Source organism: Monopterus albus, unplaced genomic scaffold (genome assembly GCF_001952655.1).
Source record: "Monopterus albus unplaced genomic scaffold, M_albus_1.0 scaffold250.1, whole genome shotgun sequence".
Classification (NCBI taxonomy): Eukaryota; Metazoa; Chordata; class Actinopteri; order Synbranchiformes; family Synbranchidae; genus Monopterus; species Monopterus albus.
In genome coordinates this window covers 511,116-529,012 of record NW_018128130.1, presented here as the reverse complement: position 1 = coordinate 529,012, position 17,897 = coordinate 511,116, and the positions used below count along the sequence as shown (strand labels likewise).

General features: G+C 38.9%; 1 protein-coding gene across 1 annotated transcript; it reads right to left on the bottom strand.

The window, feature by feature from the left end:
- Nucleotides 1-3,324: 3,324 nt before the first annotated feature.
- sass6 (SAS-6 centriolar assembly protein) lies at nucleotides 3,325-17,324 on the bottom strand. The gene is made up of 16 exons (XM_020620845.1): nucleotides 17,029-17,324; nucleotides 16,508-16,568; nucleotides 16,231-16,310; nucleotides 16,026-16,130; nucleotides 14,919-15,087; nucleotides 14,273-14,350; nucleotides 12,933-13,052; nucleotides 11,305-11,496; nucleotides 10,208-10,402; nucleotides 9,192-9,281; nucleotides 8,590-8,769; nucleotides 7,093-7,174; nucleotides 4,896-5,005; nucleotides 4,533-4,636; nucleotides 4,180-4,271; nucleotides 3,325-3,668 (listed from the first exon to the last, which is right to left on the bottom strand). Exons 1-16 carry the CDS (start codon nucleotides 17,088-17,090, stop codon nucleotides 3,616-3,618), a joined length of 1,773 nt encoding a protein of 590 aa, XP_020476501.1. The 5' UTR covers nucleotides 17,091-17,324; the 3' UTR covers nucleotides 3,325-3,615.
- Nucleotides 17,325-17,897: the final 573 nt, after the last annotated feature.

Sequence of the window (17,897 nt, the reverse complement as noted above, 5' to 3'; positions counted from 1 at the left end):
CTTACCTGCTCGTCGCGCGACGTACGCTGATTGGCATTTGAAACGTGCGCGCGGTCGGTATACCCGAGCACGCCACGCGGGAACATAGTTTCCGTGCGCAGCTGCATCATCGTTTTTGCAGCGTTATTGTTGTTATTGTGTTTCTTTTACGTGCGTCAGTTGGTTTATTGACTGTCTTGCATTTAGTTTCTCTGAAGAATGGTCTAATAAAAACCCTTATGGGATGTATTTACTGGGCCACGTGCCCCAGTACAAGTGGTCTACGCCGATGTGCCATACATAAGGCTTCTGTTATATTGTCAAAGTACAGGTTTCTGTGGAGTTTGGTGTACAAAGGGAGTAAACAATTAATCAATATACCTAAACTAGCTAATATAAATGAAATCTGCATTTAAATGAACAAAAACATTTGTCTTTAAAAGATGACTTACAACTGTATGTCAGCTATAACTTTAGTCAATGCATTAGCAAAATTAAAAGTTGTATTTATTCCATTATACCTACAGGTAGGTGTGCTGATCATATAATTTAGTTTCCGGCGTTGTAGTTTCTGTTTATTGATTTTTAAACTAAAAAGAGCCCTTTGTAAAAGGTGAGCCACAGAACAGCAGCAGAAACTCTGTTTAGTCATTGTCACATTGTTAGCACTTCTTTAAATTGTAGCAGTAGATGAATCAAATGATATAGTGGACTTGACAGACTGTACAGCGCCCCCAGGCTCTCCTCTTCATCTCTCTCTTAACCGTACATTGAACTGGACTGCAGGTATGTTTAGCATGGACATTTTACCAACAAACAGGCCTACGAGACAACAAACAGGCCTACGAGACAACAAACAGGCCTACGAGACGGTGTGTTTGAATTTGTAAACACACACTCAAAGATGTAAAACTTGAAAACAGTATTGTCTGTTCTTTTCCTTTACTCACTTAAAATCACAGAATGATACAGCATCTCCGGACACATCCAATACCAAACAATGATTTTTTTTTATCCCCAGAGATTGTTGGTGTAAATGGTGTGATGATGTGACATAACTTTCATAAACCTAACTTCCGTGGTAACAGAGAATGGATCCGTGGTACAACCACGCCTCCAATACTTTCCCGAGGAATATCGAAAAATGTGGGAAAGCTGATCAGTGTGATTAGTGATCCAACTGATTAGTTACAAATACTGACTGGTTTCAACCAGTGCTGCTGAAGCAGCAAGAGAGGATGAGGAAGAGAGAAAGAGGTAGGAGGAGGGCAGCAGCCAACACGCTGCTGCTGTGGGGGAGCTAGTGCTGGAGGGACAGGGCAGATGACCTGTAGGAAACACTGGCCACCTTTAACACCACTGAAAAAGGGACTGAGGAAGATGTTAAACAAAGAGAGACCACACAAAGCTGAGAAATTGAAGAGCGGCAGCAAAAAGCAGTTTCTCTGTCAAACTGGATTAAAAAGTGAGTTAATCTAAGATTCACTGGGTGCAAAAAGGTTCAGACATCAATTAATTAAGTTTTACTTCAATTAATAAGGAAAATGTAATAATATGTCTTATACACTCACTTGTATCATAAAGGCCCTATTGGGTTTGATTAATCTCTCCAGTAAAGACAGCTAGATCAAGATATAAATAAAATACCAGTACACCTCATAACCACAATTATGAATGTGAAAAACGGTCTGTTTACAGTATTTACCAGTGAGATGAGGATTGGTACATGTATTTATTATTTATAATTATAATACTGGAAAAATCCAAATTAGCTGTGTACTGATAGATGCCGCTTTTTTAAAATTGGAGCCCCTGCCCCTGAGAAACTCACTGCATGCCCCTAAAGCCAGGGGTTAAAAACACTAGTGGGTCATGTGACTAATGTAGCTTCAAATAAATGAGAAAGAAAAAGGTTGTAGAAATGTTTTGACACACATTGCCAACTTGAAATGTCACAAGCACTTTACAACTTTCTTAGCTGATTACAATATTCCAAGAACTGTAACTGACAGCATACAGACATTTTTGTAACTTTTCATAAATGAAAATGTTACTGTAATAACCATAAAAACTGCATTAAAGTTTTATATTTTGTTTCTCTCACTTTTCTTTTATACACTCTAGTAAAAATGAAGTGCAATATTTGTACTTCTCCAAATATAAACAGGCACAACAGAATGCTTGTTACTACTGAGCACAGTTCTTTGTGAAGTGTGTGTATTTTGTATTTGCTGTGTTTTACCACCGTACATATACACACATTTCATGTGTAGCCAGGAACTTTTGGCCTGTGCCACATGATCTGCCCTGCCTCTAAATCTGATCGGCCAGTCACCGGTCAAGTCCAATCTCCGCTGATTGATTGGTGCACCTCTAATAATTATTGCTATTGATTTCAGCTTATTTTGGAAGATTAGCAGCCAAGTCAGTGCAACTATGGTGTAGCTCTGAATGTTTGGAACTATGCGAAGTCCTCAGGATCTGCCATTACTGGGGGAAAACAAACAAACGCTTCTTATAGAGTCAGTGACAATACCGTATCATCACTGTCCTTCTTAATCTACTCGGATGCTGCCAAAGGAGGCTCAACCAATCCAAGGGTTCAGTTAGGTTTTCTAACAGCTTAAGCACATTGCGCTTATTTATATCTCTGATTTAGATGCAGACCGTGCATGTCCTCTCTCCCTGTACCTTTCTGCAGGTTGCCCTGGCTCTGGAGCTTCATGTTTCAGATGAGCAGTAACCAGCCACATCAGCCTGTCCAGAGTTTGGTTGGTTGTTGAAAACAGAGTTGAAAAACAAAGCAGGATGGCTATGTTTGGTGATGGTTAACAGAAGTACAGGGTAGACTGCTTGTTAGGTTCCGATAGCAGAAATGCAGCATAAAATACTTCAGCTCTAGACTTTATAATGTAAAGTGACCTGAGATGATGATTGTTGTTGAGTCGGCGCTATACAAATACAACTGAATTGAAAGACTGGATCACATTTTCTGACCAATTTATGCAGAAAACCAGGTAATTTCAAATGGCTGACTTCTTATTAATACTGTTGTTCTACTGTGCACTTTATTATATTCTAGCTTTATATATTCTATTTAACATTATTTCAGATTACTTTTAATAAAATCTTTTCCTCTGCTGAGGCGAAACCTGAACTTCCCCTAAGGAGACCAATATAAGGTATTACAGTATTATTATTATTAAAGAAACTAGAAGACACTACTTTGAAATTACCGTGAACACGACTGAGCACAGGACAGCCTTTATTAAAGTCTACACTACGGTGAAATTCATCAGAAAATAAACAATATAAAAACCAAAGGATGGCAAACAATGTACTGCATTAGGTAAAATAGAAAAATGTTTAATTTGAGGACAATATATTCTCCATGATCACAGGAATCTACCATAGAGAAGGTTTTAAGAACATTTACTTGGACCACAAATTCAAAGATAATCCATTAACACATAAATAATTAAAATGTGAACAAAACAAATGTATAGAAAGCAGCAGCCCAGTAATAATAAGTAATGAAGACATTAACCAAACAGTGAGGTGTTGATGGTTTTACTTCCACCTGGAGCTGAAATGAAAACCATTCTGAAGCTTATCATTATCCTAGCAGTTTCCACTTTATGCAGAGAAGTAAGCAGAAGCTACAGCAGGCTTTGTTCGCTGTGGGAACTCTGAAAACAAAAAAGAAAATGTATTAAACTAAAACATTATCCTCACTCTCATCCAACAATCAGTCATGATTTCTGGTAACGGGTCAGTTCAGGTACCAAGCTAGGTGTGGCACATGCTCACATGGAAAACGCATAAAACTCCATTTTGTGTATACATAACCAAAATAGTTTTTCATATACATGACAGTGGAGAAGTTGGGTTAGAAAGCAGACTGTAACCTGGTTACGTTAACATCATAGGAGCACAGTGGTTGCATACTGTCAATATTCACACCTGTTCAAACACAATTTATGTACGGCAACAGCTGTGATGTCTGACACACATATGACCATTCATACCCTCATCCTGATATTAACCTGTGCTCTTGTCTCGCACACTTTGCAAGCCTAGCAGTGCTAACTCATCGAGACATGATGTTAAAGCGGCCAAATGAAACCTGTATTTGCTGTTTACGGTAAATATTCTAAAGCTTGTAGTTCATGCAGCACTCTAAATGATCACTGGCCTTACCTTTGTGAAATAAATTAGACGACAGACCATAAAGCGGGATGCTGTCATCTCGTCTTTCAAAATACTTAGAATCCAGACCCGCAGAGTCACCGCTGAGGACAAGAAGAAAGCACAAGCTTGAACAATGCAAAACCAAACATTTCTGTTCTAAAACAAAACTCCCTTCACAGACAAGACAGGCATGTTTAAAAATAAAGCAGAATTCTCATTTAAAAATTGAATCTGAAATATTTCAGCAAAATAAAATGTAAACAGAGTAAGCTATCAAGTCCCTGTATTCCACACACCAGAGTACACTGTGCAAAGAAAGAATACTGTATACTTGGGAGGTGAAAGCAGTTATCCAGACTCACATGCGTCTGTTGGCTGGTTGCACTGCTCGCTGCTCAGGAGGCAAGACATCAGCACCTGCTCCAGGAGATGCAGCGAGTGCGCCTGTCGGAGTATAGAACTGTGCCTGCAAAATCCAGGGAAATCTTTAACTAGTGTCAGTGTCAAAAGTTCAACAAAGGTGTAAAATGTTATGTGCTTCCTTCTTTTTCAAGTGAGGCATGTGCACACAAACTGTGATGTAAACAAAACCAATACAACAAGTATACGGTAACAGTACTCTTCCTGCTTAAAACAGTGCATAAATATAAGGGATAAAGCCAACACCGAGGTGATTACTAAGTTTAGCTTAGATTGGCTAGAAGCACAGCCAGGATGCATCGTACCCTCAGTCCAGATGTGGTGCATACAGCCGAAGGGTTGTCCAAGGGTTCAAGGGGCTGTGGCTTTCTGGACAGCTGCTTTTCATTTAGCTGCTTGTTAAGCCAGTTTATAACTGTGGTAAAAGAAAAATGTAACAGAAGATGGCAAAACTGACATGGTACTTTGATCCTGTAATGTACCATCGCTGTGGTATTTATTGTCATGAATCATTACAGTGCTGCAATTCACAGCTTTGGCAAAACTCGAAACTAAAGTGTCTCTTAATTTCTACTGACAACATCGTTGTTTTACAGCCGTCTTGCTATGGAGGAACGTGTGTCATAAAACATTTCATTAACTGATGTCTAAAAACAAAAATGATTATACATAAATATATTATTACACAAACAGAAAAAGACAATATATATTTTAAAGGATAAGCTAATTATAAAAAGGATTTTCAAATGAAATTCATTAATAGTTAGTTCATAAGAAATACATAGTGAAAAATACATTAATGAATTCCTAAATGACTAATTTCAAAATCAAGGTGCAGTTTGAAGGGAAATAATTGAATTCACAAGTTTTGATCAGACGTTTGAAAGCACAGCCCCACCTCAACTAAGGAAAATGAAGCTAATTACCCCTGGGACGAAATGGGCTCTTTGACTGTCTGGAAAGTCATGTGTGGAGATGGTATTATTACACATGCCATGGATATATTAAGGAAAACATGGTAAAAGGTCTGTAACCAATATATAATTCAACTAAGATGAACAGTAAATACACGCTGTCACTAGTCTTGCTGATTTCTATTAAATGGTATATTGGAATTCGGAGGGATGACACCACTATATATGTATTTTTTTACACATTAAAACCATGTAAAAGGCTGCAAAGGAGGTGGAACTAGCCTGGGATGTTCTAATTACATGTGCTGCTTTTAACCAGGTTTCACAGAGGAACAATTTATGGAACTTTTAGCTGAGTGAAATGTCATTCCTGTCACATATAAGGTCATTATGGGAAGTTATTTGAGGTGGTTGTTAAATTCACAGCAGTACTGGCTGGAGTTTGGACTGCAGACAATTCTTTTACTAATTTTGAATGTTTTTATTAAACCTTTATTTAACTGACAAAAGTACAAAGAAAAGGCTTTTAAATTTAGAATTTGATACAACAAACTAAGTTGGGACAGATGCTTAGTAATAATAATAATCCAGTAACACTGAAAGACTCCAACATTAGCAGGTTAACTGGTAACAAGTGAAGGTATCATGACCGGAGCATTCACCAAAGCTTAAGTCTTTGCAATCAAGGATGGGCTGTGGGTCACCACTTCGTTACCAAACTTCCTGAGAGAATTGGCAGTCGGTAAAAAAAAAACAAAAAAAAAAACAAGATTCCCAGTGCAAGACTGCAAACAATTTAGGTCTTTCACCATCTAACGTGCATGATCTTCAAGCCCTCAAGAGGCGCTGCATGAGAAACCATCATGATACTGAGATGAATAGGGCCACACGGGCTCAGGAGTACTGCCGCCACCTAGCACAGGCCACTTGCTGCAGCCAGTTACAACCTGAAACCTAAGCCCCTTTTATACAGAGATTTCAGAAAAGTGCCAGCATTTTTCCCCTCCTTCAAGGTGACCTTTTTGATTTAAGGCCTTTTATAAAGAGCTTAAAAAGGCCGGCAAACTGCTGCTCTTGCGTTCATTTTACACAGCTGCTGTGATCCTGGTACTAGAGGCGTGATGCTGATCATGATGTATGACAGTCAGTGTACTTTGTGGCCAATTTGAAAACGAAACAAATGGGCTGTTACATCTGTCCACTCTTTCTACAGTGGGAGCGGTCATTTGTGAATGAGCTGCTTATTTTGCGGTCGCGCCCACTGACACCTTTCAAAAAAGGTCAGTCATACCTTAAATACATTTGGTTGCCAATTGCGACTGATCACTTGCAGGCTGGAAGCCTGTCACCCACATATAATAATCACATAAACAGATTCATTTTTACGATTGAGGAGGTGCAATTTTTATGGTTTTTAAGGCAATTTACAGGTTTATGTACAAAAAAAGATCTATACAATTATTTTATATGAACAATAATTTGGCTTATTCTGAAAAATGAGAAAAAACATCCAACAATTGTTGGTAGTGCAATCTCCAGCAGGCACTTAGTACTTTGGTATTGAAATGAATGAGATAAGCTTGCTCACCATTCTCATTGGTTTTTAACACTTCTTTGCTTTCATTTAGCTTCTGTAGTGTTGTCTCCAACTGCTCCTTCAGTTTGGAAACCTGTAAAATACAAATAACACAGTCAAGTTCATATCAAATCAGTTTACTTTGTTGCAATTAGCCTAATTATCAATAGAACCTACAAACTGATGAGAGCAGTAGTCTTCCCATGTGAATGTTTGGTGGCTCGGTCAAGAAGCTAAAGTGCATAACAAAATGTGTTCGTAAGTTAGTAAGGAGACTGGCAAAACAGTTAATGTGGGTGTTAAAAGTGTGTCCTTCTTGTGTTGTTTAGCTGAAGGTTGCCTGGCTGTTAATCAGTGTTACCATCTGCCTACCATTGTTCAACATAAAGTCACTGACAATATGGAAACAAGTTCTTCTTCTATGTAGATGAAGACCAAAGGTACAAGTGGGCACTAAATCAATATACTGTAAATGTTCATTATGAAAATAAATTCCACAATAACAATGCAAAGCAAATAAGCAATTTTCAATAAATGTATCTGTTCTACATGTGAGGCAGCCCTCTTCACAACCATCCAAATAGTCTATAGCAATAAGGTTATATTGGTTACTTTTAAAACACCACCATCTGACAACATTATGTAAGGTAACATGTCTGGCTTTTCAGATGCTAACTGATATGATAACAGCACAAAAACAACCAGGACACAACACATCAAATGCCAGTTCATACTTTATAGTGAAAGACGGGGTGTCATTAGAACAGTGTACCACAAGTATAAAGTCGCAGAAAAAACATCCTTTAAAAACAGTACTGTCCTCAGCTTTACACTCCTTTTCACCACTTCTGACAGTTTAAACATGTCTGCACAATTCACCATATGGGTGTAAAAAATTGTAGTTACTATTCTGAAAGGCAAGTAAGATAAATGACTACAAAAGTCACATACAGAATTATTCATTCAAAAAGATCATTTTAAAAAATGTAATAGTAAAGAACGACCCCTCTTGACAGCCAAACAAGAAGGGCCTTAAGCAAGGCAGATTTACTTATACAGCACATTTTCATACACAAAAGTTGGGACATTATGTAAAATCAAAATAAAAAGTGATGTGTACATAATCACCTGTATCACAGTGAAAACAATACAGCAGCACATTATATATTTGATGCGATACCTCATCAGTTTTAATCTTTGTTCAAAATAAACTCATTACAGTTCTGATGCTGCAACACATTCCAAAAAAGTTTGGGACAACTGCATTTCAGGGCCAGTAATGAGGTAAAACAATGAAATCATGACTCCGTGTGAAACAGGTGATGGATAGGAGCAAAGATGGGCCGAGGACTACCAGTCCTCTGCATACTCCTGCCCGTAACGACAGGAGTACACTGAGCACCTAACTTTTAAACTAAACTGCTTTACAGTATTACTGAGAGAGTCAGGAAGACCTACTGTACAGGTTGGTAAGTACAACATGCCTGCAGTTTTCATATGAAGACATACCTGCTCATCCTTGGTGATGAGATGCTGCTGAGTGCTCTGCAGATCCTTTTCAGCATTCTTAAGTTTTTCTGATGTGTCCTGGAGGATCTTCTCCTGTGACACTGTCACAGAGTTTTTGACTTTTATTTTTGCAACTAAACCTCGAATCTCTCCCTGTAGCTTCTTAATGATGTCATTAGCCTGATTAAAAAAAGAAATAAATAAAAGGAGGTAAGAAACCAGATGACATTCAAACATAAGGTGCAACATTACATCTACCAGATAACAACCACAGGTGTTTGTTAGTCTGTCAGCCTAATTTATGTTAAAGAGGGTGACAGAGTAATAAAAAATGGCAAAAACTCTTCTCTCTATGATGCAATACAGTTAAATAGCAGCACAAACTACACCCTCCAAAATGATTTCAAAGTTAAATCAACACCTTTCTAAAACAGTTTCAACAAAAACTGAACATTGGACACTTGAGTTCAATGTGTCTAAACCTGGTTTGTTTAACTAGGTTTATTTTCAGGTTAGTTTTCCCAGAGTTGGTATCATTTTGTTAAGAGTTAGCCAAATCTAAAGAGGGTTTGTAGGAACACGAGATGGCTCCTGACACAAACCTTTATCAGCTCCTCAGAAAGTGATTTCACTGTTGCTTCAAGTTTCTTGATTTGTAGTTCTTTACTTTCTGCATTTTCTTCCACTGATTCCTAAACAAAATACAACGCTGGTTAAAATATTTTAAGAAAATTAAACAGCTCCTGCTTCCGAGCCCTCAGATTCCTACTGAACATGAAAATCTTTAAAAACCGTTTCATTCACAAACAAATAAATAAAGAAAATAAAAGTAAAATCTCAGCAAAGGAAAGGGAAGCTGCCTGTTAGCTCAGTGCAGAGTTAACTATTATACTAGAGCGATCTGATGAGGGCTGTGGGTTTAAGACACTTTGGACTATTTGACCATGAAACTGCAGGAATACACATGAATTTTAAAGGTAGGACAGCTCACACTGTTACTGGATGTTAAGGCTGTTTAATGAGTTTTCCTAAAGCTCTGTGTTTGACATCTGTTTAGTTTGATTTTGGGAATTGATGACATCTCAGAGGAACATCTGTAGCTAATGTTATGTTTATAACATGTCAGTAATACTTTATCAGGAGTTAAGATGACAGTTTGCACTGCAGTTGAAATTTTACATTAACGTTCATATAGCACATCTGCAAACAACATGACGATAGTTTTTTATTCTAAAGTTAACTGTGTGTAGCTTCTTTGCTTTTACGTTGTTGTCAGCTTGTATTTAGACAATTAACACACAGCTCATGTCTCTACCCATGAAGCTTTGAGAGGCTTGTTTATTATCAGTGCTGTTAGCCTGTCAAACAGGACGCGATTGAACACTGTAGGCTAAAGCTACAACAAGGGCAGTTACATTGCTAGGCTGACAGAGGCAGACCCTCAAATTGACGTATGAACAGGGATGTGTGCACATCCCTCATCCGTGTCCGCATTCGCATGAGAGTATGTGTGAAGTCCATCTAGCCCTTAAGAGTGCTGTTGTTTTGTTCTACCCATTGTGGCTTTGTCATCACTTGTCATTATCTGGAAAGATGTACTTGAAAATGCCGTTCTTACCTTCTGCTGTTGAGTGGCTTCCAGCACCTCTTTTGTGCGGCGCATGAGCTGCTCCTTATCTTTGACCTCCTGTTCGAGAACAGCCACTCTCATTTGCAGCTGGTTCACCAACCGTTCCTTCTCATGGACCTCTGTGTCCAAAGTGCTGTTCTCCCTTCTCAGAGACAGGACCTGCTGCTTCAAACGCTGGCAGTCCTGCAAACATAACGCACATAGCAGCAGGACAATAAATAATCATGCTGGAAATTCCACTTTCGAAATTTTGTACTAATTCAGGAGACATTTCAAATGTATTTCGGCATCCATTTTAGTACTTATACTAACAAACAGTATAATTAAACTTGCATTTACAGGCTCTACTTTTTCTATATGACACAATCAATTCCAGTTTATTTACACAGCATCAAATTGCAACAAAAATCATTTTGCATCCTTCTACATACAGTGTATGACTTAAATTGGTGACAGGACACAGGTTTGTGACCTCAATGCAGCTGAGAAACAGACAACATGCCATCTGTTGTTCACTGAAGATAGTCTGGGAAGTTTGTGAACTCTGTAACAATGAATAATTAGCGTGAACTGAGTGTTTCTGCTGCGATGGATTGGCGACCTGTCCAGTGTGTACCCCACCTTCGCCCGATTGCCCCCCCCAGGGGGTAAGCGGTAGAAAATGAATGATTGGATGAATGAGTGTTTCTGTAGTTTCAACAACTCCAACAGAGTGAGACATCTTCACTGGTAAAACTGTCTCACATCAGTGATGGAAATGCAGTGCACTGTACAGGATGTTGTACACGCAAATGGTCATGAAGATTCATCATCTGTCATCTTTTATGTTATATACACAAATCCTACACTTTCATTAGTGTTTTGTTTTAACCCAAAGTAGCCCCAGATGGGTAAAGGGACTCTTTTAGCTGCACCACCACCCCCAGACTCCTAGACACACCTCCTGCAGCCACCAATATCATTATCCATTGCAATGTTTTACTGTAAACATAGTCCAATCCGAGTTTAATAAACACTGCCCATCTCTAATAGTTATGGAAACAAGATGCTAAGTCATTCCTCATCCAGCCTCCTCATTCACTTACCTCTTCTACACCCAATAGTTTAATCTTCAGGTCTCTGATTACAGACTCGTTCTTATATTTCCTCTCTGTCAGCTCTCTACAAGAGGCCTCCAGCTCTGTCAGTCTGCTGTGAAGCTGCTGGCTGCTCTTCTGATGAGCACTCTCCAACTCCTGACGAAGCTGCTCAGTCTGCTGCTGAAGCCTGCTCTGGAACTGAAAGACACCACAAAGACATACCAAATAAATATCTCTAACCACAAGGGTTGGATGTCAATACTGATTTCTTGATTTAACTAGATTTTAATTCCATTAATTTAGATTCAATTCACTTTGCTCCAATTCAGTTTCATTCATGATAATCAATGTACATCAGTTAAGTACTACTGTTGCATAAAGTACTTCTCGGAATCTTAGGAACTTAATTTTTTCCCCCCCTACATTCAGTAAATGAGCAACAGTGTTACTCATTTACTGTTACTGGGGTTTACACATGCTAAACCACTGAGCAACAACAATGAAAAATTCTGCCCCACTAACTGGGGCATCAAACCAAAGGTAGACAATTTTGATACTTTCTTCATGATATTTATTATGATCTGTATGTTTCCAGCTGCCCCAGATATGGACACAGTTGAAATCTCTTGAAATCTCTTTCCTCACATTCCCAGTGGGTCAGACGTTTTACATACACTCAGTTAGTGTTTGGTATCATTGCCTTTAAATTGTTTAACGCGGGTCAAACGTTTCAGGATGCCTTCCACAAGCTCCTTCCAATAAGCTGCTGGAAGTTTGGCCCATTCCTCCTGACAGAACTGGTGGAACTGAGTCAGGTTTGGAGGCCTCCTGCTTGCACACGCTCTTTCAGTTCTGCCCACAAATGCTCTATTGGACTGAGGTCAGGGCTTTGTGATGGCCACTCCAGTACCTTGACTTTGTCACCCTGAAGCCATTTTGCCACAACTTTGGAGGTCTGCTTGGGGTCATTGTGGTCATATAGACATAAAACATCAGTGTCAAGTTAAAATAACTTTTCTGTGTTTCTACATTACATTTTCTATGCAGGTTTTCATAAAATTAGGAAGAGTAATGAAATATGATGGTATAACCATAACAATAAATATGTTTTTTTAAACAACTCAAGTGGCTCTGGGGTCGTACGGACCCTAAACAGAAGACACGTTAAAACAAAAATCCACTGAGGAAAAGGAGGATGACGTGCATGCAAAAAGAAAGGTCTGTGACACTAGGACTCTGACAGGAGCATGAGAACAGACTCTGTGGGTCGTGCACAAAGAGGGCGACTGCAGTAGAGAGTGAGGAGTCTGAGGAGGAGCTTTATCTGATAGGCTTATAAAAACTCACATTTAGTTTTATTTGTCCCTGACGTTCATTTAATAGCAAACATGTTCAGCAAAATTTTGAGTTCAAGACTTACTGAGTTGTATTCTGGCTTTAAATTTTTAATTCAAGTATGAATTTAATGAGTTTATTAGCTACTGATCAATAGGATAAAAAAAACATGTATGGGACACTAAAAGGCGATGCAGTGTTTTGACCAGTATTAAAATATGCTTGGCCAGTGGATTTTTTCCATCTACCAGCCACCTCGGACGGTGAGTCAGAAAGTTAAATTCTGACCCTGGTCTTACCTCCATAGCTTTCTCTCTCTCTGACTGTAACTCCTGAGAATGACGGCTGGACAAAGAGCTGGTCTGACTCGTCCACTCTGAACGCAGTTTCTCCAATTCTTTAGTCTTCTCAGACAGTGTCTATGAGAGATACAATCACAGTTTCTTTTATTGCCATTACATTAATGGGCAGGTCATTTGACACAAAACTCTGTTTATATATACGGCAGTGTATCGCTTCATTGTAACCCATATTCATGTACAGGAATGCTAGACTTGGAATCAATTCTCTCTCTTTTAAGTCACTGGCACTGTCACATCACTTTACACACGGTAAGGACACGGTCACGGGTCGTCCAGGGGCAGCCAAGCCACTTAGCAGGACCACAGCAGCATGGCTGTCACAAGGCTCATATCATGTCATTTAAACAGTAATTAAGAACAGCACAGTGGGAAAAAAGTTCACATTGGCCTAGATCACAGACTTGATCAGACCTTAGTGGCTAATGAATTCACGTGAAACACCTTGAGTTCTTGGCTTCCTTTGCCCAGCTGGTCTTTACTGATAGCCTGACTGTCTATTTGTCTGTAAAATGACTGGGTCTGTAATACCATACCATTTTTGATACTGCAGGGAAAAATTGACACCAGCCTGAGGGTGTAAAAATTTTACACAGGTGTCACTAGGCTATGACATGACAACAAGGTATGACGTTCTTTTCTTGGCTAATAATAGAGGACAGCAGAATGACTATAGACCTAGGGTGTCATTTCCACAGAGGACATGACACCCCCCACCCCCCAAAATATGTCAAGAGCAGTTATCAAATACCTACTAAAGCTATAAGAAGATAGATGTTCTACAGGTGTGAAACTGATTCCAAAACATACTGATTGTTCACTGAGTTCCTCCTGCTTCATGTTGGTTTACATGTCAACCAGCAACAGCACTGCTGTAGCAGTGCTAAACGGCAGTGCCATCGTCACCATCCTCTACTTTTTCATTTTATTTTCTGCTTTGCCTGCCACTTGGTCAGTTTTAGGTGGTTGGAGAAACATTTTTAAGAGGAAAAAAGAGACGATCGCTCATTATTCCATTGCAGGCATAATGTTAACTTAGTGTTCGAGATCATAACCGCCTCAATCAGAAAGACAGCCTCTGATTGGATGATCAAAGGCATCATCGACAGCTAGTAGACAGCTAACGACAACAGTTATTCTCAGTATGGAAAAATGGATACCTTCTATCACATTTATTACTTATCCCAGCCAAGCGTTAATGTCGAGCCCTGCTGTTTCTGAGCTTTTGCTCTGGTTGTGCAATTAGAACAGGGCTCTAGAACATCAGTGACAAAGCATACCTGTTGAGCATAAAACAGCTGCTTGGACAGATCATCTTCTGTCTTCTTAAGCTTCATCTCTAGGGCCTGCTTCTCCGCCTGAAACAGTGAGATGATATATCCTTATAAACATAACTGAAACATAAAATTAAAACAGATTCTATCTACGTATGGTATGTGAAAAACCTAAAGGATGCATTGATAATTCCACTCTTAGAATTACTTAATTAACCAAAGCCTACTTCTTCTAAAATATATGGTTGACTGTCCAATCAAAAGACATTTCCTTTCCTAAACTATTCTTTTTTTTTTTTTGCTGTGATATCTTAAAAAAAAGCAATAAACCATACCTTTCAAACAAAGAGTATAAGTTCAATGAATTGTTTTAAGTCACCTGGCTGAAAACACAAGCAATATAAAGCAATGTGTAGAGTCAACAACTTCAACAAACACCAGAGAAGTAGCTGTTGGGATTGTTTGGATAGAACAAACAATCCCAAGACTGAACATCTGCCTTGCCAGAAGCCCACAAGACAAAGATCAGTCTGATCAGATAACACTTGTGTATCTGTATGTAAACTACCATTCAAATGAGTTTTACAATTCAAAGCTCTATTCCAAGGCCAAACAATATTGTGATGATATATATTATGTTGAATGAGCAAACCTTCAGAGATGAGAGACGCACAGCCAGATATTCTTTAACATCTTTATCGGAGCCTTGAGTAAGCCGTAAAGACAAGTGGTTGAGGTGTTTGAATGCATTCGTCTCTACAACGCTGAGGTTAGCAGGGCCTTCAAGCACTGGAGACTGACACAACAACTGCAGGAGAAACCTGTGGAATAAGAAAATACATGCAGAGTCATGTGGCACTGGGTGTTCTTTTACTGGAGTACATTATAACAAAAGGTGTCTCTAATATTATTCCATCCCACAGATTAAATTTGACAAGCTGATAAGAACAAACAAAAGCAGGAATTTACAACCAACCACAAAAGATAGATTCAAAACTACAGTATCATATATAATCAAAGGTAGATGAGCATCATATATAATCAAATGTTCCATGGGCCATACTGTAACTCTCTCAAAAGATTTTCACCAAAATCCACTCATTACTTTTTGAGTTATGCCGTTAACAAACCTACAAAAATCTGCAAAATCATAAACCCTGTCCTTAGCTTGGTACAGAGTTTGAAGGAAGAGGTTAGCATCTACCACAAGAGGAGAATGCAAATCCCAGACATTTCAGAGTTGTCCTATTTAAATGTTGAGTGTTCTTAGTTGGTTTGCTAATGTTAGCCATGAGTACATCTACACACAGGAGTCGCCTATCTTTGTTTAGAATTGAGGAGCATTGTGAACCACACATGTGAGGCTGGGACTTCTGGAGAGCTATGTGCAGTCACCAAGGCTAAGATAGCTGGTGCTGGATAGTTAGTAGACCTCCCAATTTTAGGGCTACCTGCTTGTTAATCCACAGTAACTGGCTTTCTGGTTCTACACATGTTAAATACACGATGCAGTGAGTGGGCGTGAAACATTTGGAGTTGTTTAAAGACACATGACAGGGCTGGGGTGAGTAACATAAGTAATATAATTCATTACTTTTGCTGATGAGTAATATGTAATTATGGTGTCAATAAGAAATGTGTGACAAACAGTATATAATCAATGATCAATATATCAGTATCAGTATACGGTATAATGTAAAGCTGAATTTATTTCGTTGAACAGTGTGATGTCGCACTGGTAGCTTGTATTTGTTCGTACCTTGGATGGTCTGACTCTTGTTCAGATGAGCACAGATTAAGCAGGTCAATAAACTTCTGAGGAAATGATGCAAAGTCTATCAAAAGCCCCTGCTGGACCTTCAAACTATCCAAACAATGACAAAGAAAGCAAAAAAAACTAAATCAGAAAGCTTGTTCATAATATCTTAACATCATACACTGAGCATTGCAATGTATACAGTTACCTTTGGAAATCTTCTTCTGATATAGAAAGGTTAAACAGAAAATGTGGATCTGTGTCATCTGTTAGCCTTACTAGAAGATCCTAATATAAACAAAACAACAAGTTAGTCCCCATGAAGAAAGACAAGTTTAGAACAATAAGAAAGGTTAAAGGATCAAAGTTTACAGTACCATACGGAGGAGGAAGAGAACAGGTGATGGCTTATTATTATTATTATTATATTTCTGTAAAACTACACCAAACACCATTTATGTTGGTGATGCAAAATTCCTACTCACCCTTTTGTGTACTGGACTTGTTGTCAACTGAAGCTCAATGCTGACACGAATATTTGCTTTCCTGCAAAATTAAACCAGTAAACATAACAATCTGGCTTCGGACTCCCTACACTCCAAAATCTGTAACAAATGATAAACTGTCATTTTACATTTTTCCAACATGGCGTCAAAATGTCTCAACATCCTTGACGAATATAAACAAAGACATTTATGGACCAACAAATTCAGTCTTCGGGCAATTTTGCAGAAACGGCTCATGAAATGTGTGTGTACTTAACAGCAAAGTGAACTAAATAAATAAGGTTATACTAAATGGTTTTAAATGTAACGTGAAATGACACGCTAACATTACGCCTAGCTAATTCTGTAGCAATAATAAGTTTTTGTCTTGCACTGTTGGTCATGGCTGCAAACATAAACATCGAAGATATCTTCGTTTACAGCTGAAATAAGAAGCTTTATAAATGTTTTTATGCTAACGTTAGCTGGTTTCACTACAGTACCAAATAACTGAACGTTACCTTTCCTCACAGTCCCTGCATCTTACGTTCACTTGTAACACTTTGCTAAACAGTTCTTCCATCGTTTTTTTGCTCTGTTAACTTAGTCAACTGACATGTTAACATTAAAAGCACAAATGTGAGGAGAAGTTGCTAACTGTGAAAGGCGCTAGCTTCCATCACACGGACACATCAGATTTCTATTGTTATTCCCTCTGTGTTTTTGAATTGGCGCTCTTCAGCCGCCAACCAAGCTGCCCTGGAAACGGAACACGTTTTCGTCTTCGTGATGACTGCGGTTGGCAAACAGCATAAGGTTAGATTACTGCCACCTACTGGAGGACAGCCGGTATTGTTGAAGCTAGACTTATGGAGGTCCAAAAGGGACAATTCATTCATACGTACATAAATAAGTTGATTTGGAGGGCGGACATAAAACATGAATAAATGATCGAGTGCCACTTTCTTATTTATTACATTTATTTATTTGTGTTTATTCATTTCAAAATGGACCTCTTTTCACATTTATTTCAGGTGATACGGATGCCTCCTGGGCGCATTCCTGGGGAGTTGTTCCGGGCATGTCCCATCAGGAGGAGGCCCCGGGGAAGACCCAGGACACGCTGGAGGGACTATGTCTCTCGGCTGGCCTGGGAACGCCTCGGCATTCCCCCGGAGGAGCTGGGGGAAGTGTCTGGAGAGAGGGAAGTCTGGGCATCTCTGTTTAGACTGCTGCCCCCTGCAACCTGATTCCAGATAAGCAGAAGAAAATGGGTGGATGGACATTTATTTATTCCCACCTTTATACCTATTTCTTTCTTGCTGCTTAATTGGAGTAAAGAAGAAGCCTTTAAAAGGAAGCTCACCACTTATGAGGTCAATGAATCTCA

Excerpts from the sequence above, each read along its gene's own strand:
- sass6 (XM_020620845.1), bottom strand. The coding sequence starts at position 17,090 with ATGGAAGAACTGTTTAGCAAAGTGTTACAAGTGAACGTAAGATGCAGG. Across the intron at positions 16,131-16,230 it reads TCAGAAGAAGATTTCCAAAG|TTTGAAGGTCCAGCAGGGGC; the intron begins GTAACTGTATAC and ends TTGTTTGGATAG. Across the intron at positions 15,088-16,025 it reads CAAGAGTCAGACCATCCAAG|GTTTCTCCTGCAGTTGTTGT; the intron begins GTACGAACAAAT and ends CTTATTCCACAG.